The sequence below is a fragment of the Schistocerca cancellata genome, chromosome 1 (assembly GCF_023864275.1).
Source record: "Schistocerca cancellata isolate TAMUIC-IGC-003103 chromosome 1, iqSchCanc2.1, whole genome shotgun sequence".
Classification (NCBI taxonomy): domain Eukaryota; kingdom Metazoa; phylum Arthropoda; class Insecta; order Orthoptera; family Acrididae; genus Schistocerca; species Schistocerca cancellata.
In genome coordinates this window covers 773,386,334-773,411,539 of record NC_064626.1, presented here as the reverse complement: position 1 = coordinate 773,411,539, position 25,206 = coordinate 773,386,334, and the positions used below count along the sequence as shown (strand labels likewise).

At 39.0% G+C, this 25,206-nt stretch overlaps 1 protein-coding gene across 2 annotated transcripts in view; it reads left to right on the top strand.

Annotated features, from left to right (window-relative positions):
- The window catches only part of LOC126187289 (2-aminoadipate transaminase), a 66,212-nt gene extending 45,950 nt beyond the window's left edge, over positions 1-20,262 (top strand). For both annotated transcript variants that reach the window (XM_049928291.1, XM_049928283.1), the window contains 3 exons: positions 1,464-1,716; positions 8,928-9,042; positions 19,771-20,262. In XM_049928291.1, the coding sequence (XP_049784248.1) occupies positions 1,464-1,716; positions 8,928-9,042; positions 19,771-20,085 (683 nt within the window). In that variant the 3' untranslated portion in view covers positions 20,086-20,262. The remainder of the gene's footprint in view (positions 1-1,463; positions 1,717-8,927; positions 9,043-19,770) is intronic.
- Positions 20,263-25,206: the final 4,944 nt, after the last annotated feature.

Genomic DNA, 25,206 nt, shown 5'->3' with positions numbered 1-25,206 from the left:
ACAATGTAGAACTAAATATTTATTTCTCATCATAATAACTCACAACAGAAGAGCTCTGCAAGACAAGAAAGTATCTGAAACAAGCAACAATCATGTCGCATCCTTGAGACCTTGAGAAAAACTGAGATAATTGGCATGAAACAAGTTACTTACTTGTTGTGTATTTGACAGCTAACAAGCAACTGAGATACAGTCAGCACATATTTCAGACTTAACATACAGATAAAGAATAAAGAAATTTAGTTGAAAATAAGAATGCAGAAAAAGTTAGAATACCTAGAAGCTTCCAGTTTAAATCAAAATTTTATTGGAAAAACTAAAGCTGACTTTTTACATTCTTATTTTTAACTATATTTTTTCACATGGATCATTTATATTAAAGTTTCCCACTTAATTACCATCAATAAAATGAATACAAGATAGTGCACAATAAATTATCATTTTTATCTTTCAAATAAGATTTTTTTTCATTTTGTGTGATTTTGAATTTTTCAGTCCCTGTGTCTTGGAAAGCATAAAACAAAACGCCAAAGCTATTTAACAAGGTTAGAACATATTTCTTCCAATTGTTGTTGTTGTTGTTGTTGTTGTTGTTGTTGTTGTTGTTATTGATTTATTATAAAAGTGAAACATAAAAGATAGGCTTTAATGATAAATATGATGTTTACAGGTATTGGAAAACTAATAACTGAAAAGAATCAATTTTTGACAGACTAATTTAATTGGACAGATAAGAAATGTAGTCACCAAATGGTGGCAGAACACACACATAAAAGAAGGTTTTAATGAGGCAAGCTTTTGGAGGCAGTGGCTCCTTCTTCAGGCAGAAGGGTTGACAGGGAAGGAAGAGAGGTGAAGGAAAAGGACTAGAGGTCTAGGAAAAGGGGTAGATTTCAGGAAAGTCACCCAGAACCACGGGTCTGGGGAGTCTTTTTGGGTGACTTTCCCAAAATCCATCCCTTTTACTAGACCTCTCTAGTCCTTTTCCTTCACCCCTCTTCATTCCCCTTCAACCCTTCTTCCTGAAGAAGGAGCCACTGGCTCGAAAAGCTTGCTTGATTACAACCTTCTTTTATGTCTATGTTCTGCTGCCACTTGGTGAGTAGATTTTTTACCTATCCAATTAAATTAATAATTGAAAAGTTTACTCTTGAATGAAGAGTAGTGTTGAGACAGCAATGTTCCAGATGTATTAAGCGATTCCTCAATAAAAACATATCATGAATTACAAGTCTGAAACTGTAACAAATAGTGCCAGTTTTCAAACAGTTAGTCAGAAGTTTTGCTTAGCTGCTTTTTATGTCAAGGAGTGTCAGTGGTTATAGAATTTTGTCAATGAACTATAACAGATTTTATCAACATAAGTGGAAAATTCTCTGTTCATAAATTACTGACAGGGAAGCAAAGCTTGATGAGAAGTTAGAATGGTGTTTTATGTTTTCTGGTATATTTCTTTTGCACAGGCTGCAGTCAATCCTTAATACATATGGCACGAGAACTGGACATACTTATTGCCTGTGATGATGTATATAACTTACTATATTATGGCAGTAAAGAGTATCCTCCTAAAAGATTGTTTGCTTATGATACTGAAATGGATGGTTATGGGGGAGGCCATGTTATATCAAACTGCAGTATTTCTAAGATTATGGCTCCAGCACTGAGAGTTGGCTGGCTTGAAGCTCCACCTAGACTGACAAACATCTTACGAGAATCGTAAGTTTCCACAGCATCTCATTTTATTTGGAATACAGTATGACATTTCTTTTGTTAGATTTAGCAGTTGAAACAATAAAAATGTGTTTGTGTTAACAGTTTATAAGCACTTAAAGCTTTCCTTACAGTATAGCTTGTTCCATGAAATCTTCAGAGGATTGCAAGATATCTGTAACTTGCTGCCCTAAAATGTCATTGTAGCGTCTCTATCTTCAGGTTTACGCTGGCAAAACAATATCCAGCTTCTCTATTTAATGCCATGCAGGCACTTTTATGATGTAAAGTATTTGAAGACCATTGAGTGGTGTTAATTGAGCACCTGCACTTCTGTTGCAAGTCTCTGTTTCTCCAAGTGCATTCTGATGTGAAGCTCATCTTATCAGTATCAGACTGATTATTTGTTTTTGTTAAAATCACTGAAAGATAATTACACAGAGCATTAAGTTTCCTAATGGCAGGTGGTACCCAGCCAGAAACCACCATCCAGATTGATCTGGTCCTCAGTCAGTTACATTTGCTTTTATTTTACAATTACAGAACACCGAAAGTTCATTTTATGAGCCACAATTTGCTTCTTAGCTGTGTCTTCTGTAAATATTACATCCTTTTGCCAATCACATTTTTTTGCTAAAATCTGTTTCTTCAAAAATTGTTTTAAATTAATTTTTAATCTAAATTAATAAAACTTCTGTAATTGAATTCAGACTGCATGTTCTTCCTTCATGTTTCTGGAAGCAAAGTTTTAAATACACTGTTGAAGTGTTAAAATTTCTTGTACTAAAGTTACGATGAAACTTCTGGTCACTAACCTTGCCCTTAGGTTCTTTATAATAAAACAAAAATGTCTGATAGTACAGCTTTATGAGCTGCTGAAATTAAAAATTTGTTAAGTCATTGTAAAATTTATTCTTCTAAGTGACTTCAAAGTGACTTCAAAATTCTAATGCTCAATTTCTGAGTTATCAGTTTCCAATAAATCTTTATGCACTTCGTATATAACTGAAATAAATAAATTCTCTGCTGTTGTTTTATTGTGTTTTGCAATACAACTGAATGTATTGTCTTGAAGTTGCATATGTAGTTTTCACAATACTGACTATAGCCAAGCTCAACATATCCTGAATGCAAAATTATTTTGAGGTGGTTTAATGCTATGGATTGCAATGAAATAGTCATCTTCTCCAATTTCTTTAGTGGGTTTTCTGTGTCCACTGCTTCTGTCATTGCAAGCAATAATTTTCTTCTTCTTCTTCTTCTTCTTCCCCAACTCAGGTTACCCCGATAGTGGTATTGGCTGTCTTTGGTGAAGTGATTTGTCACAGTTGTCCTAAACACGTTGCCTCTGAAACGTCATCAAAGCATCAGCCAATAAGTGTGTTTTCAATCACGTGGCCAAATCTTCATATTTAATGTTTTTTGAACTTTAATTACATAAAAATAACACATTTTGTGAGAATATTGACCATAAATGCTATTTAAATGTTATAATCAATCAGAATAACAGTAATCTGAGCTATATTTGTAGCATAGGAAAATAGCCTTATTGTTTCAGTGAAACTGACTGGACTTTTCTTTCAGTTCTGAATTTCTCACTATCCTGATTAAGTCTGATGGAATCTGTGAAGCACTGTCATAAGTATTCTTCTGTATACTAATATTATTAAGGGATGTTCGTGCAGATTTTGTTGAAACTGAATGAAACTCTGTCTCAGAATTGATGAAGCCCAAGTAGTGGTAATTTCAGTTGTGACTTACAAATGGTCCATTTTGTTATATCCTTATCTACAGTCAGCTTGCTCATTTGCTGGATTAATTTTTTTCATGTTGTTGTTGATAGATTACATGAATATGTTGAACACGATGGAGGAAAGGCTGTAGGGTCTGTAGTTCCTTAATGTCTTCTGCCTATCCTTTATTATGTCTTTAACTGTTTCTACTGAAACACCAACTCAAGGCTCAAATGCCTTATACACTCCATCTAGCATTATTTCCAGAATGTCTTATTATTATTATTATTATTGATTATCTTTGTTTCTGGTTCATATCTTGGATTAGTCAGACATTCAAAGAAATTTTGGAATGCCTATTGGCTTCTGTCTCGGGTTCTTCGGCCGACGTTCATCTAATGATTTTTCTGACGTTTCGCGAGCACGAGTGGGTGGCATTGTCAAAGCTTCACCCTCCATTGCCGGTGGTGAACTGGAGGCGAGCTCGCGGCCGCAGACTATATGTACCTGGCGCACCAACGTCCGAGGGCTTCTCCGCGGTCATTTCCGGTGCGGTTCTCCTCTTGCTACCTGCGACGGTCGTTCGCTGCAGTACGGGAAGCCAAGATCCGTTTACCTTAAGGCTTTCCTCTTTCTTGTTGAAACTGTTCGCGTGTTTTTGGATTTCTACAGCTTCTCTGAACAAGCGTGTGTGATAGTGCTTCTCTACAGCCAGAACTTCTGTGTCAGCGAATTTTATTACGTGGTCGGTCTCATTCAATGCGTGCTCTGCCACGGCCGATTTCTCCACCTGCCCCAACCTGCAATGTCGCTTATGCTCTTTGATCCTGGTGTTAATGGATCGTCCAGTCATTCCGACATAAACTTTTCCGCGTGTGCAAGGTATACGATATATTCCCGACATTGCAAGTGGGTCTCTTTTCTCCTTCGCCGATCTAAGACACTCTTTGATCTTCCTTGTCGGTTTGAAAATCGTCTTTACGCTGTGTTTGCGCAATATACGGCCGATTCTGTCCGTCACTCTGGGAATGTATGGCAGAAAGGCCATACCCGACATTTCTTTTTCTGGTTCCTTACTTCGCCGAGTGTTTGGCTCTGTTACACTTCTAATGTAATTTGTGGAATACCCATTGCTCCTCAGAACAGTTTCCAGGTGTTGCATTTCTCGTTTGAGGTGTTGAGGCTCACATATTCGTCCTGCTCTCATTACGAGCGTACTAATCATGCCTCTTTTCTGGCTCAGGTGGTGGTTTGACAGTTTGTGCAGGTATCGGTCTGTGTGTGTCGGTTTTCGATACACGCTGTGTCCCAGGTTTTCGCCGTCCCTTGTGACCAGCACATCTAGATATGGCAGTTTCTTGTCCTTTTCTACTTCCATGGTAAATGTTATGTTGGCATGGAGGCTGTTCAAGTGTCTCAGGAATTCACCGAGCTGTTCTTCACCATGGCTCCACACCACGAAAGTATCATCGACGTACCTGTACCACACCTTAGGTTTGCAAGTCGCCGAGTCCAGTGCCTGTGCTTCGACTTGTTCCATGAAGAAGTTGGCCACCACTGGACTGAGAGGACTACCCATGGCGACGCCTTGCAGCTGTTCGTAGAAATCGCCATTCCACGTGAAATAGCTCGTGGTGAGACATGCGTGGAAGAGCTTTTTGATGTCTTGCGGGAACATGGAACCGATGTGCTCCAGAGCGTCGCTGAGTGGCACTTTCGTAAATAACGAAACAACATCAAAACTGACCAGGATCTCGTTTGGTGCAAGTTTCAGTTTCTTCAGCTTCTCAATGAAATGTCCTGAGTCCTTAATGTATGTGTCGGTCTTTCCCACGTGTGGCTGGAGCAGAGAGGCCAAGTGTTAGATCGGTGAAGGAGGAAAAGAGACCCACTTGCAATGTCGGGAATATATCGTATACCTTGCACATGCGGAAAAGTTTATGTCGGAATGACTGGACGATCCATTAACACCAGGATCAAAGAGCATAAGCAACATTGCAGGTTGGGGCAGGTGGAGAAATCGGCCGTGGCAGAGCATGCACTGAATGAGACCGACCACGTAATAAAATTCGCCGACACTGAAGTTCTGGCTATAGAGAAGCACTATCACACGTGCTTGTTCAGAGAAGCTGTAGAAATCCAAAAACACGCGAACAGTTTCAACAAGAAAGAGGAAAGCCTTAAGGTAAACGGATCCTGGCTTCCCGTACTGCAGCGAACAACCGTCGCAGGTAGCAAGAGGAGAACCGCACCGGAAATGACCGCGAAGAAGCCCTCGGACGTTGGCGCGCCAGGTACATATAGTCTGCGGCCGTGAGCTCGCCACCAGTTCACCACCGGCAATGGAGGGTGAAGCTTTGACAATGCAAGCCACTCGTGCTGGCGAAACGCCAGAAAAATCATTAGATGAACGTCGGCCGAAGAACCCGAGACAGAAGCCAATAGGCAGTTTGTCAACAAGTGGCCACGAAAGCCTTAACAATTTTGTTTGGAATGCTTGAACAATTGTCTCTCTGTTCTTAATTACTCAATTGAAGAAATGTTGACCACCCAACATGCAATCCTGTTTTGTCTTCACTTTACTTTCATTGGTTTCAATATTGTCTCATATTTGAATTGTCACTTCCACATCCTCGTGAAATATTTTTGAATAGTTTTATTTGATTCAGTGTATTCTAGCTTGTTCTTACAATTATTTGGCAGAAAGTCTCTTTAGTAAGTGCCTTGTTCCATTTGACAGTTTTCTTTTCTTGTACTGTCTTTGCATCTGCAACATCTTTTGTCTGCTTTTACAAGATGCTGAACATGTTGTTTGATATAGTCCAGTATACCTTCATATTCATATTTATAGTCCAGTATACCTTCATATTCATAAATCAATTTATATAATCGACATTTGTGATTTCCTGCATAATCAGTCTTTTTCTTTCATGCTTTGTAAGTATCTTTTTTCTGCATCTTACAAGTCTTAAAATAACTCAGAGTACTATAGTGGTTTAAGACTGTCACATCCTGTACAATTTATTAGATGGTAGGATATAGTTAGTTTCATTTTAAATTCCATTTGGTTCTCTCTGGGTCCAATTTTATATTTATCATCTGAAGAGCTAATTCTACAAATTGCACTAATTTGAGTTAAATATTGTGGAAGCATTCTTTAGCTTTTATCCTTCTTTTGCAATGAAATCGCCCCTCATCCTGTAGTGGGATTTTTGTGTCATTTATCACCATCTGTACATTTTCGCATATAGCTTCTGCCTACTCATCAAAACAAAGGAAAGGTGGTACAAGTTTCCATGGTAGATCTTTTATTTATTTTTAAAATAGGTGTTGCTGTTCTATTAGATTCCTTCGATATCTGTGATATTGTTTACAATTTGACACTGAATTTCCTCAGTGCTCTGTTTCTCTGTAATAAAACATGTGACCAGATTTCTACATATAATTTTATTGTACTAATGATAATCTCCCTATATTACAGTTGATGTCATTTATCTCCTCTTGCCACTCCACTAACCGGACTGCAGATCCTAAAGTTCTGCAGTTTATTGTTAATAAATAAAATATAGTGAAAGCTGTTGGATTTCTGAGGTATGTGTTATGGTTTATTCCTCCAAATTCCATGTAGCAAGACGCAGGTACAGTAATAGCTGGGCTTGTCCCATGGCTTCAAGCCATTGCCTGAATTCTCTCAGCCCACCACTTCAGATATTACTTCACCTGGGCTGGAATTATGATGACACAGAAACTTGTATGTCTTAGCAAGGTCTGTGACAGCCCTGCAAGCAATACTCTAACCTGCCAGTGCCCACAGAGTTTGATTAATGACACATGAACAGTGCAAAAACTCAACACTGGTATCAGCTTGGGCCTGAGCGTTTCTGGAGATGAGCCTGGGATTAACGTGACCATTCCCTATAGTGATTACGTATCTTGTCTATATTGCCATTTGGCATTGAGTCAACCTTTATGCCATACATAGTATATTTGATTGAGAAGGCTGCAAACTTTCGACTCGACACGTTTTCAAACTAAAGGCAGGAATTGTTTTGGAGTGTCTCAAAATGTGTTGTGAATACCTTAGTTGTAATTTTAATATGATATATGCACTCTCCACTATGTAAGGTGTTTCAAAAAGAATGATCTGATTTGGACAGTAATAAATATGAAACATGGAAAATGGGACATGGGAAATGTGTCGTCTCAGGTTGCAGTGAGAAGTTAGATAGCATCCACTCAACAGAAGGTGTTTTGTATGCTGCAGTTTGCGAAGAGTCTGTTTATTTCAGTCCAACGTGCTTCTCATCAGCATTTTGGCAGTGATCCACCTACACCCAAAAACATTCATCATTGGTATTTCCAATTTCAAGAGACAGCATGTTTGTGTAAAGGTAGTCCAGATTGACCTCACACTTCTGATGACATAGTGGAAAGAATTCAGCAAATGTGTAAGCAGAGTCCAGAAAGTATACTTGCCATGAAAGTGGGGAATTGGCGATGCCTCGTACGACTATCTGATGAGTGTTAAGGCGTCGTTTGGTTTATAAACCATACGGACTACAATTATAAGCTCGGGAATGTGCAGGGACGAGATGGTGAGAGGATAGGCCAGCTAGGTGCCGTCAGGAGATTAGACAGAAGGCAGGGGAGATAATATTGTTACATTTCTACCACAGTTACTTTTCAGTGACAAAGCAATATTTCATGTCAGCAGTTAAATAAACCTATGTAACGTATGTATATGCGGACTCCAGAACCCTCGTGACATTATTGAGAACAAAAGAGACACCTAAAGGGATTCTTTTTTTGTGCCATTTCGTATAGAAAAAGGATATGGTCCCTTCTTTTTTGAGTAAAACACAGTAACTGGGACGAGCTATCTTAAAATGCTGCAGAATTGGCTTCTTCCATGACTTCAGGAGGACTCGGACAACTATTTTCCAACAGGACAGAGTTCCTCCATACTGGCACAACAGCATATGTCAATTTCTCATTGACACACTGCCCCAACATTGGATATTGCGCATGGGACCTCAAGACACTGCCTTGCTTTCTTAGCCTCCAAGGTCATCAGACGTGACCCCATGTGTTTTTTTCTTGTGGGTGTATGTGAAGGAAAGTGTGTTCATATTCCCTTTACCTCATGACATAGAAGAAGTGAAGATCAGCCAGATGTTTGTGCTGCTGCTGCTGTTAGACACACAAAGCATTTGTAATAGCATAGCTAAAACTTTTAAGATGTTGTGAGTATTTTGCAATTTATTCCATGTTTGTAGTATGTTTTTATCAGTAAATATGGAGGTTTGAAATTGGGCCATTCTTTGTGAAACACCCTCTATTTTATTATGACCATATCTTAGGACTCATTGATGTTTGATAATCCCAAAAAGTTTTTGTATGGGAAAGAAGAAAGGGAAATTTCAGTAAGAATTTACTCTAGTCAGTTGCAATATTATTATTTCATGTCTCTCTTCTGTTTTCAAGTGGTGTGTTAGTCAGTGGTGGAGGAGTCAATCAGTATATGGCGGGATTAATCACAAGTGCTATTAAACTTGGTACTCTAAAGAGTCATCTTAATGTACTGAAAAAGACTTTTCAAGTAAGTATGTTCTCATCAGCCATCAGACATTAGTATCTCATTACTAAAAGTATTTTTAAATTTTCAGAATGATATTTGTGCATGCCAAACATTTGTTAATGATCACTGCTTTTATTGAAAACATTTATCACAAATAAGATCACAAAAAATTTACTTCTTGAATAAAAATTATATAAAAATGTTGTGCTCATATTATGAAAAGGACAGTTGCTACTCACCATATAGTGGAGATGCTGAGTCACAAATAGGCATTACAAAAAGACTGTCACAAAATAAGCTTTTGGCCTACAAGGCTCTTGTCAAACACACACACACACACACACACACACACACACACACACACTTGCACGTGCTCTCACACAAATGCAACTTGCACACACATGACCACAGTCTCTGGCACCTGAAGCCAGACTGCAAGCAGCAGGAGCAATGCATGATGGGAGAGGCAAGTGGGTAGACATAAGGAGGAGGCTGGGGGGGGGGGGGGGGGGGATAGCAGGATAGCAGGGTAGAGGTGAGCATGCTGAAGTGTTGCAGGAGAATGTGCAGGTATGAGACGGAGAGAGAATAGGCCAGCTAGGTGGAGTTGGGAGGTTAGACGGAGGGCAGGGGAGATAATATTGTTATAGTCCATCCTGGATTTTCCATTTTTCTCATATTAGTAATATAAAGCTTTTAAGTTGTTGCCCTATTACCCTTTCCTGTCGCTTGTGCCCCCCCCCCCCCCCCCCCTCATTTTTTTTAATGTGTGGGGTGCATATGGAGTGAGACCATAACCTTTGTTGGTAGGAGGCTATACTGCCAGATTCAGCAAGCTCTGTGTCTGTCGCACATTAACTCTGTAAGTAACATATACAGAACAGAGACTGGGTATTTTATTTGTTCTACAAAGCATCATTGTGACAATTATTAATTTCTTTAATGACTGTGTGCCACTGCTGTACACACAACCGTGCACGCAATACATATCATACTACACAATAAACACTCCAGCATGCAAGACTTGTCCCACAGCGGCTCACTCTGACATGTACTACTGCACAAAACTTGTTGCATGCTGGCACATGCCAAACCATTATTGAGACCAGAAATAGGGCAATGTACTTCCACATAATTCATTAAATTGACACAAATCTGGAACACACATCGCACATAACCCTGGAAATGTCAAGTGTGCGTTCTTTCTAGCATGTAATATTCTCGTGATGACTGGGTGTTGTGTGCTGTGCTTAGGTTAGTTAGGTTTAAGTAGTGCTAAGTTCTAGGGGACTCATGACCATAGGTGTTAAGTCCCATAGTGCTCAGAGCCATTTGAACCATTTTTTTTTTTGTAATATTCAACAAAATTCCATTGGACAGCCAAGTGATAGCAGTGTTTTACCCTTAAAATTACTTTGCACTATTTACCAGAACTTAATTATTTTATGTTTTCTCACTGTTGATGTACTGAAAATTCTTTGTTCGCATTATGCCTGGCACCTTAGCAAAGACACCATCACAGTCAACAATGACACCAGAGTGGTATTCCATTTCTAAAACAATTGTAAATTGTGTCATTATAATGAAGGTATATATTGGAATGAGTAAACTGTATAATTCAGGCTTAGTTACATTGTAATTTATTTGAACAGATTTAACTGACTGAGTTTAGTTTATGACCATGTCATTGCTTTTGTAAGATCTGATGATGGCTGTAAAGCTGGAAACAGACACATGTTCAAATAAACTGAAAAGTGATTGCACTTCAATTAAAATAACTTTGCAGTTGACAAATGTATTTGGTGGAGAGTGGGGTTTCTGGGCTTGTACACATTGTGACACCTATCCATGTAGTCAACAGTTGTGCACAAACCATAAAACACAAGAACCCCTTGGAGCCTGCCTTGCCTGGCCCACTCTTGCACCTTGGAGCATGTATCTACTGCCTGTTGTTGTTCAGAACAGGCAACACAGTGAAATGTGGAACCCAAGAGATGACTGTAATTGGCACATGCACAGCCCCCATTGCTCAGTTCAGTGAAACGCAATCACAAAGTTGTTTCAGTGACACTATAAGACTGCAAATTCTACCGTTTTTTCAGATATCAATGTTACAGGTCTCCTGCAAATGTAAAAGCAGCTCCATTTCATACTGGAATGAGTTTTACAACACAAAATTTCATATTTAAGAAGTTGTTCATGTAGGAGGATCATACAGACATATTGTTGTTAGACCATCACAGAATCCCTTATGAGGACATGGTAATAGACATTCCTGGCATAGAAAAGCAACTGCAAGAGTTGAAAACAAATAAGTCATCAGGTCCAGGTGGAATCCCAATTTGCTTTTCCAAAGTACTCCAAGACATTAGATTAGCCTCCCCCCCTCCCCCCCCCCCCCCTCACTTAGCTTCTATTTATTATGAGTCTCTTGCCCAGCACAAATTCCCAAGTGACTGAAAAAAAAGTGCACAAGGCTAAGAGAGAGACCTGCAAAGTTACAGAAAAATATCCTTAATGTCAGTTTGTTGCAGAATTCTTGAGCATATTCTCAGTTTGAATATATTAAATTTCCCTGAAACCGAAAAGGCGAAACTTGGCTTGCCCTTTTCTCACAAGATATACTGCGAACTATGGGTGAAGGGCAACAGGCAGATTCTGTATAGATTTCTGACAAGTGTTTGACTCAGTGCCCCACAGCAGACTGTTAACAAAGATATGAGCATACAGTGTAGGTTTCCAGATTTATGAGTGGTTCAAAAACTTAAGTAATAGAACCCATTATGTTGTCCTCAATTGTGAGTGTTCGGCGGGCACAAGGGTATTGTCAGGAGAGCTCAGGGAAGTGTGATAGGACTGCTGTTATTCTCGATATAATGAATTACCTGATGAATAGGATGAGCAGCAGTGCAGGGCTGTTTGCTGATGATACTGTGATGTGCGAGAGGGTGTCATCATTGAGTGACTTCAGGAGAAGGCAATGTGACATAACTGTTCGTTGAAGATACTGTGATGTGCGAGAGGGTGTCATCATTGAGTGACTTCAGGAGAAGACAAGATGACATAACTGTTTGCTGATGATACTGTGATGTGCGGGAGGGTGTCATCATTGAGTGACTTCAAGAGGATGCAAGATGACATAGACAAAATATCTAATTGATGTGATGAATGACAGGTAGTTCTAAATGTAGAAAAATGTGAGTTAATGCAGATGAGTAGAAAAAACAAACCTGTAAAGTTCAAACACAGTATTAGTAATGTGCTGCTTGACACACTCATGTTGATTAAATAAGTAAGCGTCATGTCACAAAGGTATATGAAATGGAATAAGCATGTAAGGGCTGTAGTAGGGAAGGTGAATGGTAGAGTTCAGTTTATTGGGGGAATTTTAGGAAAGTGTGATTCATTTGTGAAGGAGATCACATATAGAACACGAGTGTGACCCATTTTTGAATACAGCTAAAGTACACACCAGGTCAGATTAATGAAAGACATCGAGGCAATTCAGAGGTGGGCTACTGGATTTGTTATTGGTAGGTTCGATAAACATACAAGTATTACAGAGATGCTTTGGGAACTCAAAAGAGAATCCCCAGAGGTAAGGCAATGTTTTTTTTCGAGGGGCAGTGTTTGAGAAAATTTAGAGAACTGACATTTGAAGCTGACTGCAGAACAATTCTTCTGCCACCAACGTACATTTCATGTAAGGACCACAAAGATAAGATGTGAGAAATTGGGTCTTGTACAGATGCATATAGATAGTAATTTTTCCCTCGCTTTATTTGTGAGTGGAACAGGACAGGAAATGACTAGTTGTGGTACAAGGTACTCTCAACCACACCCTTTTGGTGCCTTGTGAAATATGTATATACAGGTGAATCAAAACATTTATCACCTGCTTTGTAGTGTTGATCCACCTTTTGAGTCCAGCATGGCATGGATTATGCAGAGAATGAACTTAGCAACTGTCGGTAGGTTTTTGGAGGTATGTTGCACCTGATGTCTATGCACATGTCACACAATTCCTGTAAATTATGAGTCCGTGGTTTCTGGGCATGGAGTTGGTGCCTAAGTTGTGCCAGATGTGTTCTGTCTGGTTCATATTAGGTGAATTTAGTGGCCAAGACATACAAGAATTCACAATCGTACTATTTAAACCACTGTAGCACTATAACACAAAAATCTGTTGGAAGATGCCATTGCAGTTGGGGAAGACATCAAGCATGAAGGGATACATACAGGTAGTTCAAAATACAAGGTGTACAACTTTGCTTCCACCGTTTTTTCCCCAACATTTGGGGCTTTAATGAAACAGATTGGTTATACATGTATCATTCAGAGTATTTTCCATCACTGGCCGCTACTTTCTCCCATCTTTCGGGCAGTGTACGAATCCCGCATTGAAAAAATTGTTCATCTTTTGAAGCGATCCATGAATCAATCCAATTTGTGACTTTTTCATGAGATCGGAAGTGTTGGTCAGCCAGGCCATGCGCCATTGATGTAAGCAGGTAATAGTCAGAGGGAGCAATATCTGGAGAATATGGTGGGTGGGGTATGACTTCTCATTTTAACGTTTCCAAGTACATTTTGACCTCTTTTGCAACGTGGGGTCGAGCGTTGTTGTGCTGCAAAATCACGTTATCATGCCTCTCACTGTATTGTGGTCATTTGTCTTTTAATGCTCTGCTCAAACACATTAATTGTGTTCAATAACAAGCACCTGTGATTTTTTCCCTTGGTTTTAACACCTCATACTACACGGCGCTGAGCTGGACCCACCAAATGCAGAGCATGATCTTGGAGCCATGAATATTCGGTTTGGCTGTCGATGTGGAAGCATGGCCAGGATATCCCCATGATTTTTTGCATTTAAGATTATTGTAATGAACTCATTTTTCATCCCCCGTCACAATATGATGCAGAAATCCCTTCTGTTTTTGCCTCTGAAGCAACTATTCACAAACACACAAACGCCGTTCAACGTCTCTTGGTTTCAGCTCACACGAGATCCAAGTTCCTTCTTTCTGAATCATGCCTATTGCCTTGAGACATTTTGAAATGGTTTACTGTGTAACTTCCACTAATCGTGCCCATTCTTCTTGAGTTTGATGCGAGTCTTCAGTCGGCAATGTCTCCAATTCTGCAACTTCAAAAACATTCTCTCTTCCACCATTATGCTGGTCTATGACGTTAAAATCACCATTCTTGAAGTGTTGAAACCACTCACAACATTCTCTTTCACTAATAGCGCCCTTACCATACGTACTTGAGAGCATTTGATGAGACTTGGCCACTGTTTTCTTCATATTGAAACAAAACAGTAACACCTCCCACAAATGATGAGAATTAGGCTCGTAAACTGACATTTTCAATCAATGATGCAGACACAACTCAACTAATGTTTGAATGAGGTTATGTTGACAGAGGTCCAAGCTAAATGCCTGACATCTGCGATCTTTTTCTTTCGACTGCTACTTACCGTTGTCACCACCTATCGGCAAATGGCGGAAGCAAAGTTGTACACCTTGTAATATTCATGTAATCCACAGCTGTTGTTGCACATTTGATCACTACCACACATCCCATGGAAGCCCAAGTGAATGTCCCCCTAGCATAATACTGTCCCCCATCAACTGGCATCCGTGATGTAGTGCATGTTTCGAGCAACAGTATACCCAGACATGACCGTCGACCTAGTGTAACAAGAAATAAGGCTTATCCAGACAGGTGACACATTTCAATTTATCAACTGTCCCAACCTTGAAGATCACATGCTCACTACAGTCACAATTGGCGATGTTGTTAGGTCATCGTGGAAACATGCAGGAGCCATCTGCTGCAAAGCTGCATTTTCAATCATAATTGTTGAATGGTGTGGATCCAAAATACTTACACCTGCTCCAGGGTTGCACCCTGTCAGATCTGCCAGTATCTCCAACTATCCTGCTTTACAAAGCATCCATACCTTTGTCCACCACATTCTGTGATGAGATGTGGATATTTAAAACCTTGTCACCTATTTGTGGTTTCACCATACTTTAACTTCATAGATGCACGCAAGTAGCATGGAAGCAGTCAATGAGGGCTGCTATTTCCAAGTTGCACATTTCCATGTATGGAGCCGTAATAATCTACCTTTTGTCAGAGCTGCTAATGTCAGTGCATTTCCCCATTTGCCACCCCTATCATTGCTAGAATGATCCCCATTTCCTTACTGTGTCATGTACCTGTAACACCATCAGCTGGCACTCAATCTTATGGTGGGCATTGCTCATAATGTTATGGCACATCTACGTATAGATGCAACGCTAAATTGATGTGCTACCAGAACACTTTCTTAGTTGTAAATTACAAGTACAGGATTCAATGAGCATAGATAAATATCCTTCTAGATTTATCATCAGTTGACAAGAGTTGCTAGACATCAATAAAGCATAGCTATGGTTTATCTAAGTGAATGGCAGACAAAAACATTCATTGACCAGAACAAATCATCAAAGATATTAAAATAAAAACTCAGAACTCCTATTTTTCACTCAGGTACAGTCAGTTTTTATTATATTATTATTATTGTTGTTATTATTATTATTATTATTGTTATTATTATTTTAAATTGAGCAACCTTCCTTTCAGTGCAATGTGCAAAATTTCCATATTATGCCTGGTGTCCTAAACAGAGTGCATTCCCACAGACATGTGCCTCAGAAACACTGGTTTCTTCTGCAAACACATGCGCTCCCTAAAACAGCTCTCAGATGATCGTCCTGTTCGGCCAATATAGTATTGGTCGCAATATTTGAAATTACCATACATTATACCCTCCAGAATTTGGATACACGTTATACTAAAACTCTTTACTTAACAGTGTTAGTCAATGAAATTTGAGTGAAGTTGATTACCCTATCTTAGAACTTATTTCTCATTCATCCTGCTGCGCTGTGTGTACAGATTGTAAAGTTTCAAAAATTTTAGCCGCACACTATTGAATATCTTGTATGACAAGATTAAGTTGATACTTGGTCGAGACACTACGAAATGTTGGCATTATGTGTGAAGCATCTGTCTTAAGCAAATCTTTAATTTTATGCAACTGTCATATTTGCATGTTCAAGTAACTGTTCACTTGTAGCTTCAACTGATTGTGCTCATAGGGAAGTATTGGAAATGTTAATTTTAGGATATGTGACAGTGATGCCCAGAGCTTTTATTAAAGGTAATTTTAATGTCTTCTTTAGAAAATATCTGTCCAATTTTCAGAAGATTACGAACATCTACATTTGTCTGAGACTGCATTTCATTTGCAAGCTAATACAGAGACATGAAATCCATAATTGTCTTGATCACAATATAAAGAAGCAGTTAGGTAACAGGGTTTGGTTGTTGACCAACCTTTTTCATATTTAAACTTTAAGACATGATAATGTGCCCTAATTCCTAATCCAAATTGTATCATAAAGCCCATTGTCAAACAAATAACAAATTGCAACACACTCAGAATGTGCCCAACGCATTGCCAGCTTGATAGAAAGCCACAACAAGACTGGCCACTTTACTTCCCTGTACACCTCTAGCAAGAGTTTCCAAACTAAACAAAATTGCATGCTTAAAGTCATGCAGTTGCAATATAAGTATAATAGGAGAAAGAATAGTTAGTATAACAGTTTTAAAAAATACAGAAAAATCCAAGTAACAAAGACAGTATTTTTAAAATCCTAATGAAAACAACCTATCCAAAACCTGCATGTGAAGCCGCTCTTATTATGGTATGCAATAAACATTTCTATAACTTAAATACCCAGAAGACAGTAAAACATGGAAATGTAATTGCTCCATAAGTGAGGGAGTAAAAACATACCACCAAAGACACTTTTAGAACTCAAAATTAAAACTGATTGCAAACATTAAAGTACATAAATTGTGTAATGTAATTACAATTTTATTAAAATTTATGTGAGTGAATTTAAAATAAGTTGCGACTTTTGACAGTTTGGTGCAGAGTGAGTGGAGGGAAGTTGCCGGCATGTGCTGAGTGCCCAAACAGGTGGCAATAATGCCATGCCCACCTTAGTTCATGGTTGTTAGCTGGCCACCAGACAAACATTCTTTGGCAGTAAATAAATGATAATATTGAATGGAGCTGTTAGATCAACGAATCTTCGACATGTACATGTACAGTGTAAGTGGAGCATCCCCAAAGGAAGAATCATCACAGGCCTCGAACTGGTTCTTCAGCTGACTGAAACGACCTTCTCTTCAATCTGTTCATCCAGCAGTCCTTCACGAATCCGTGTCTCCTCGACTACCTTCTTGATATAACCAACAGCTCAAGACCAGTCCTGTGGCTAACATTTGCAATGGTTTCTTTTGTCAGCAGTTAATCCTCACTGAGTGTAAACTACTTGTAGTTTTTTGCCACATTACATTTCACCTGGGTCCGTACATTCTCAAGCAGAATTAAATGAACTTAGAGTAAGCCTGATGTCCTTTAGTGTTTAGCCAGTTTGTCATACCAGAAGTATGGAGTTTTTGGCTATTACAGTGCTACAAGTTCCATTATCCCCACCTTATTAATGCCAGGTTCAACTTTATCCAATGGAACATTTCTTTATACCCAGAGCAAAATATCTGCTGTCTTCAACTGCATTGTCAGAGCTTTATTTATCATAACAGAGTGGTATGGCACATTGTCCATTACTGTTGTTGAATTCAGAGGAATTTTTTGCAGCAGAACATTAGAAAACCACTCCATAAAAACTTTGGCATTCATTTCCTCGTGATATTCGCCTCGTTTCCTAGACTGAAACAGCAATAAAGAGTTTGGAATGAAGCCTCAAGTACAGGCATCATGACAGATGATTATCCTACGACCCATTCCCAACAGTGCTTTCATCATTTCTTGTGCTGTGCAGTCCACCCCATTGTCAATGTGTGACACACATTAACACACATCTTCTCCAGCCACGCAGTGTCATCAAACGAAATGCTCCTCACAGCCCACAGATATCAGCCTCCCCAGGCTACTATGTCAGTTCTCTTGGTGATAAATGTCAGAGACAAAAACTTTTCATGCCAGAAACCAAGTTCATGGAGACAATTTTGAAGTGACAACCTACTCTCATTGGAACAGCTCCACTTCTTTGAGGCTGAAAAAAGTTTATTTAAAGTTGGATATTCCATTTGCTGATAATAAGCATCTACATATCTGTGCATTGCATCATGCTGGAATGCGTCCATCATGGTTACCTGTCTTTTGTAACTTCTTTTCTTGCCTGGATTTTCATATAAAGAATGTGCTGGTGTCATTTCAGCATTCATGTCTCTTTCCTAATATTCAGCAACATAGGTCAGTGAACATTAAGCATAGCAGCTGTTCTGTCCACCATTCTTGTAGCATATGAAGTCAGATCACAACCAAGTTCAATAACTACACACAGAGTACACACATTTGCAGTCTTGTCCACAGACCAGAATTCCACCTCCTATACACTATATCCTCGCAGCCGGTGAATGTGTTCTTAGACAACCTATTTATTGCAAATCTTGTATTCAGGTATGCTGTAGTTTTGTTGTTAATTAATGTACAGCCAACACAAAATACTGGTTCACAATATCTGAAAAACTGCAGAACACTTAAATGCCAAAAGAATACCACTTCACAATGAGTGTGACAGACATAGATGCATTTAATGTGTGACACCATGCGATACTATTTACCCACCACTTGGCAGCAGGGATGTTCTACTAACTGAAATGCCAGTGGCACAATAGAGAAAGCTGGATTACCATTGGTATTACCTGATCAACAGCATCATGTCTCCTCCAGTGAGCCAAACTTCAAAAGTTGCAACAAGTTTCAAATGCACTATAATGAGGAAAATTACATGGGAGGAAGTAAAATAGGAAAATACAAATGCTCTGAGGTGCGAGACTAGCATCACAGAAGATGAAGATATTTAACTTTTGAATTTTAGTGGCACCTGCAGTCATGTTTTTTCATTGCTTTTCCTTACTGCATACATGTTACATCTGTTCTTACTGCTTTCCCTCATTACATACTTGCTAGTGAAATTGTGATTGTTATAGTATTACATGTCACACAGTGCTTTATGACACCAGTTGCATTTAACTGTTGCTGCTTTATATTATAATCAATTAAATTTATTGTGATATATTAACATGGTTATTGGTTGTCATGTTAATTAGAAAAAAATATGGGTTGTAGTGGTGTAATGAGTTGTAGCATGAAAGAAATGAAAGTAGTGATTTGATCGTACTTAATAAAGTGCAACAGACTCATAATATTTGTTGATGGAAAAATCGGACAGAAAATTGGTTCATGGAATTTAGTTTTCTCTGTATATTTACTCATTGTGGTCTTTCTTTTTTAGAGTAAGCAATTACCCTGAAGATAATTACAAAGGCAGAAAAGTGGTACATTTATTTTATAGTTTAAAAATTTGATGATGAGCAGTACGCAAACCAATATAGTTTTTCTCACTTCGTTTGCAAGGGATTTTGAATATTTTCTTCCACCTTCCATATTATGTCTTCCCCTTTTTACTAACGCTAGTTGAGTTAAGAGTAGCATTTCCAATGAGGAAGATACAAAATCCTGTTGCACGGTGCATCCATATGTATGTTCAGTTACTTTTATACTACAATATTGTAAATACTCTATTAAGTTTATTTTGCAAGGATGCACAAATTTCAAAAGCTGGATTAACAAATGGTGGAATTATTTTACAGGATCGCATGTTTTCATTGTGTGAGGTGTTGTCCAAAAATCTTCCAGATGGTTGCAGTGCAAGGAGACCAGATGGAGGCTATTTTGTGTGGATTGTTTTGCCAGAAACTGTAGATGCAAATGATTTTCTTCCATGGTGTAAAGAAAATTACAAAGTTTCTGCTTTACCTGGGAACATATTTTCACCTGTAGGAAAATTCAGAAACTGTATAAGGCTTGCAATTTCTTTTCATGACAAAGAAAGATTAAGTGCAGCTGGATACAGACTTTGTCAAGCTCTTACAGAATACTTTAAAATCAATTCTATAGTTGTTTAGCATATTACAAAAAACATTATGTTGACTAACAATTTTGTCAAGTACTTAGTAACATCTGGTAAGACTTACTGGGAATGTTGTGAGTGGAAATTATAAGTGTGTCTGCATATATAATATACAACAGCATGGGCAGTGCAAGGTAAAGGGTATCATATATAGAATAAAGAAAGCTACTAATATGCGTGTTTTATTTACCTTATCCTTTGAATCCTACAAAACCATTCACTTAGAACTTCATGAGGTCTCTCACTGAATGAAAAGTATATGCAAGGTACATGGAAATAAAATAATAAATGAGAATAGCAGATTTGGCTTCTTGTCAAGTAAAAATGAACTGACCCACACATTACATTTTTCCACTATGATATGGTTACCCCCTATAATACTATTACAGTTTTGCATAAAGACATTCAATGAACGTAGATATTAAGTTGGAGATAATTTTAAGCTTTATGGGAACACCACAGGACAGTTTTTCAGATTACACTGCAAATGACAAGGACATAATCAGAACTTCATTTTTGTTCAGAGCTGTCCTGTTGTGTCATTTTTTTTAACAATTATTTCTTGGTTTAGTTTATTATGTTCCTTGGACTGCGTCCATGATGATTGTTACATTGTAAATACATCAGTGACAGTTTCTAAGAATTTCTATGGCTACATGCCAGCCATTAACATATTTGTCCCATTATAATACAAGGTGTTTTGAAAAGTTTAATCAGATTTCACAAAACATGTCTGCTACATGTACAGTGTATGATCGAAGTATCCAGACACCCCTTTGTAATGTGGAATTGACCACTAGATGTCATGAGAGATGGACCATTAGCATAAAAGAAGCTGGGGAGTGTTGTGTTGTCAGTAGAGAAGCAGTAACAACAGAATAGGTCAGTCAGGAGAGCTCAGAGATTTTAAATGTGGACTAGTCATTGGATGTCACCTGAGTAACAAATCAATCAGGGATATTTCAACAGTTCTGAAGCTGGCTAAGGTGACTGTTGACATGACTGAAGTGAAAACATGAACAATCACAGCTAAGTGGAGACCAGCTGTGCCTCATGTCCTGATGGACAGGAACTGTTGAGCATTGCAGGGGATGACTGTAAAAAAATCACATGAAATCAGCAGAAGGAATCAATCACGAGCTCTATAGTCTACCAGCTGTCAAGCTGTCGTAATAACTGTGTGTACGGAGTTAAAAAGAATGGGATACAATGGCTGCACATATCTGTAGGCAGTGCTATGGAATGCTTGAGCTGGAGTAAAAAGCAACACAACTGGACTGTGGAGTGGAAACAAACCCTGTGGCATCTGATAGAAGGGTGTTGAGCTCACTAGTAGGTATGTGTGACACCACATTAAGAACTCTGCAGATTTCTTACGTCGATCGGAGGGATTGCGTTTGAATGACTGATATTTTAGTCAGTTTTGATGTGGTTTCTCTTTTCACTCGCGTTTCTCTCTCTGATTCGTTGCAGCTAATTGAGGTTAAGTTTGGTGTAGAGTTAACAAATTTGTTTTGACATGTGCTGACTTCTTCCACTTACTTCTTATTCAATGGTCAGTACTAAGAACAGACTGATTGTTTCCACATGTGCTGACTTCTTCCACTTACTTCTTATTCAATGGTCAGTACTACGAACAGACTGATGAAGTTGCAATGGGAAGCCCGTTGTCACCTATTGTGGCCAATTTATTTATGGAGGACTTTGAGGAACGTGCATTGGAGTCAGCGACCTTGAAACCTGTGTGTTTTTTCAGATATGTAGACTATACTTTCGTTGTTTGGCCTCATGGTAATGAGAATTTAAACCGGTTTTTCGAACATCTGAATTCAATCCACCCAAATATTCAGTTCACTATGGAGGTGGAAAAGAATAGATGGCTTCCCTTCCTTGATGTGTTGGTCAAAAGGAAGACTGATGGTACGTTGGGACATTCTGTGTATAGGAAGCTCACCCATACTGACTTGTATCTGTGAGCTGATAGTTGTCACCATCCAGCCCAGCGTGAAGGAGTACTTCGCACCTTGGTTCACAGGGCCGACGTTATCTCAGATGGAAAGTTTGGCAGCTGAGCTAGCACATACCGAAGTCACCTTTCGTCAGAATGGTTATAGTGAGAGGCAGATCAAACGTGCATTGCGCCATCAGCCTTCTGTCCAATGGGTGAGTGACGATAGCAACGAAGTGGCACCTAAGTCTACGGCCTTTTTGCCTTACGCAAGGAGCATTTCCAACAGGATTGGCCATATTTTGCAGAAATTTGATGTGAAATGTGTTTTTCGACCACCTTCTAAGATTAAGGCCCTGTTGGCGTCCGTAAAAGGTGATCTTGGTTTGCGTATGGCTGGGGTCTATCGTATTCCCTGCAGTTGTGGCATGTCGTATATTGGTCAGACAATCAGGACTTGGAAGACTGGTGTATTGAACATAAGCGTCACACACGCTTACAACAGCCGAGCAAATCTGCTATTGCAGAACATTACCTTGACACCGGTCATCCTATGGAATACAACACGGAGATTCTGGCTTGCACGTCCAGCTATTGAGATAGTGTTATTAAGGAAGCTGTTGAAATCAGACTATCAAGCAACCTTATTAACAGAGATGGTGGATTTTGTTTAAATGCTGCTTGGAATCCGGCTCTGTCTCTCATCAAGAAACAGAGGGACAGAATTAGTGCTACCTCACCTGTTGATTAATAGTAACTATTGATATTTCTGATGTTGGTTATCTTTGGTTGTGTTGACACTTGTTCTGTGTGGTATCTTCATTGTTTCTCCTCTGTGAACCGAGGTATTAAATTTGCTTGCACATTTTTTCTTCCTTGCATTTGTGCCTTGAGAATGGCAGGGTGTGCTCCTGTCGAAATATCGGCGGTGTTCAACGACGTCACCCGGCAGCAGTTCTAAATGACAGTGGTACACTCTACATGCTAGATTAATCAACAAGTCAATGTTTTCTGATTGCCACCAGTTTGGAAGCAAGCACTGTGCCAAAGGGAGAATGTGCCAAAAGAGCTTACCACACCAGCCATCCAGTTATGTGCCAGGACCGATTCTCTTATCAAACTTTACAGAGCTTTCTCATACAGGGCTTGGCTTACATGAAGAATTTCCAGGGCAGTTTTTGGTCACTATTGCTCAAAAACCACTCTTAGGCGCAGATTTTCTGTCACTTTCCTCTGTACCCAGATCTGACAAGAGAAATTCTTACACATACTAGTAACAGAGAATCTGTACCTGGCATCACAATTAGTGCACCACTATGTGTACACTCACCTTCAGAGGGCATTCTGTGGTGTCTTTCCACATGTCGTACAAATGAGACAGCAGCTGTCAAGGCATCAGCACACATACATCTGAGACAGAATGCAGTGGCTGATTCATGACAGACTTAGGTCAGTGCAATGAGTTTTTCACACTTTGTGCATATGTCGTCTGTGTGTGACCTCCCTGCCCCTCAGGACTCAAGTGTGATGAGTCAACAGTCAGGTATTCAACATGAACTGTGTATAAAGTCAATACTGCAGTACATATAGCTGAGACAGAATGCAATTCCTGACTCACCACAGACATAGCTCAGTACAAATACAGTTTTTCTCACAGTGTGCACACATACACGTCTTGTTGTATCTTCATTTTAAGCAATAGAGTATGTGTGAATTCCGTTCATCTGCATTTCACTGTGAAAATTTCTCCAAGAAACTCCCGCATACAGAAAAGGTCCCATTTTTATGTAAGGTTGCAAAACTTTGTCCAGAAACTGATGATAGGTTTTTTTGAGAACTTTCCAGAATTTATGGCTGTTGTGTGCACGTTCTGATGTTCTACTAATTTGTTTGTTTTGATGGATTTGAGGAGCAAATTTGTCACTGAAGTCTTAAAGACAAACAAAAACGGTTGGTAGCAGTTTTCCAGAAGGTGTTAATCCATATTAGTTTTGATGATAAAATCTATTTTTAACCCTGCGGCAGGCGTGCTTAAGATTGTTGCGTCAGCGGGCACGTGCGGCACTCAGTGCCGCCTACATTTAAATACATAACAAAAGCAGATTTTATTTTTCTGGTGGAATTCATTATTTATTGTTTTATAACATCATTCTTAACAGCAACTTTTAATATGATCTTTATACATATATCCAAGGTGCATGGGAAAATTAAAATTGTTACAGAATATCTGACATATGTTTCCAGGATATTTCCTAAGCGCTACTTTAATAACAAATTCTAAATGAATTATAACCGTAGATATGATTTGATTGTTTACCATTGTTACAGCAAGTTTTACAAAACATGTATGTTGTTGTTGTTGTGGTCTTCAGTCCTGAGACTGGTTTGATGCAGCTCTCCATGCTACTCTATCCTGTGCAAGCTTCTTCATCTTCCAGTACCTACTGCAACCTACATCCTTCTGAATCTGCTTAGTGTATTCATCTCTTGGTCTCCCTCTAGATTTTTACGCTCCACGCTGCCCTCCAATACTAAATTGGTGATCCCTTGATGCCTCAGAACATGTCCTACCAACCGATCCCGTCTTCTGGTCAAGTTGTGCCACAAACTTCTCTTCTCCCCAATCCTATTCAATACTTCCTCATTAGTTATGTGATCTACCCATCTAATCTTCAGCATTCTTCTGTAGCACCACATTTCGAAAGCTTCTATTCTCTTCTTGTCCAAACTATTTATCGTCCATGTTTCACTTCCATACATATTACAAAACATGTAATATGTATAAAAACATTGTAGTAATAATAAAGAATAAGGCAGTCAGTAAATACATATCAAGAATCACATGCTTTCTTCCTCCGGAGAAGATCTGCAATCGTTACATGTGACAACATTGTAGCAATGTTGCTTGCAAACGAATCTTTTGCAGCTATTGCAAGTAACAATAATTTTATTATTTTTTTACCACCACAAAGATGGCACCTCCCACACCTTCGTACAGTCTCACCGTGATTGGCGGGAATTGATTGATGAGGTGACAGAAATCCTTGAATATCTCGTGGTAGAGAGCTGAGTCCTTTCATTCAAATGGCAGTCCATCAGAGCCAAGACCAGGTTTGTTAGGTAGTTTCTTCTTCTGAATCTTTTCTCTGGATTGTTTGCAAAAAACAA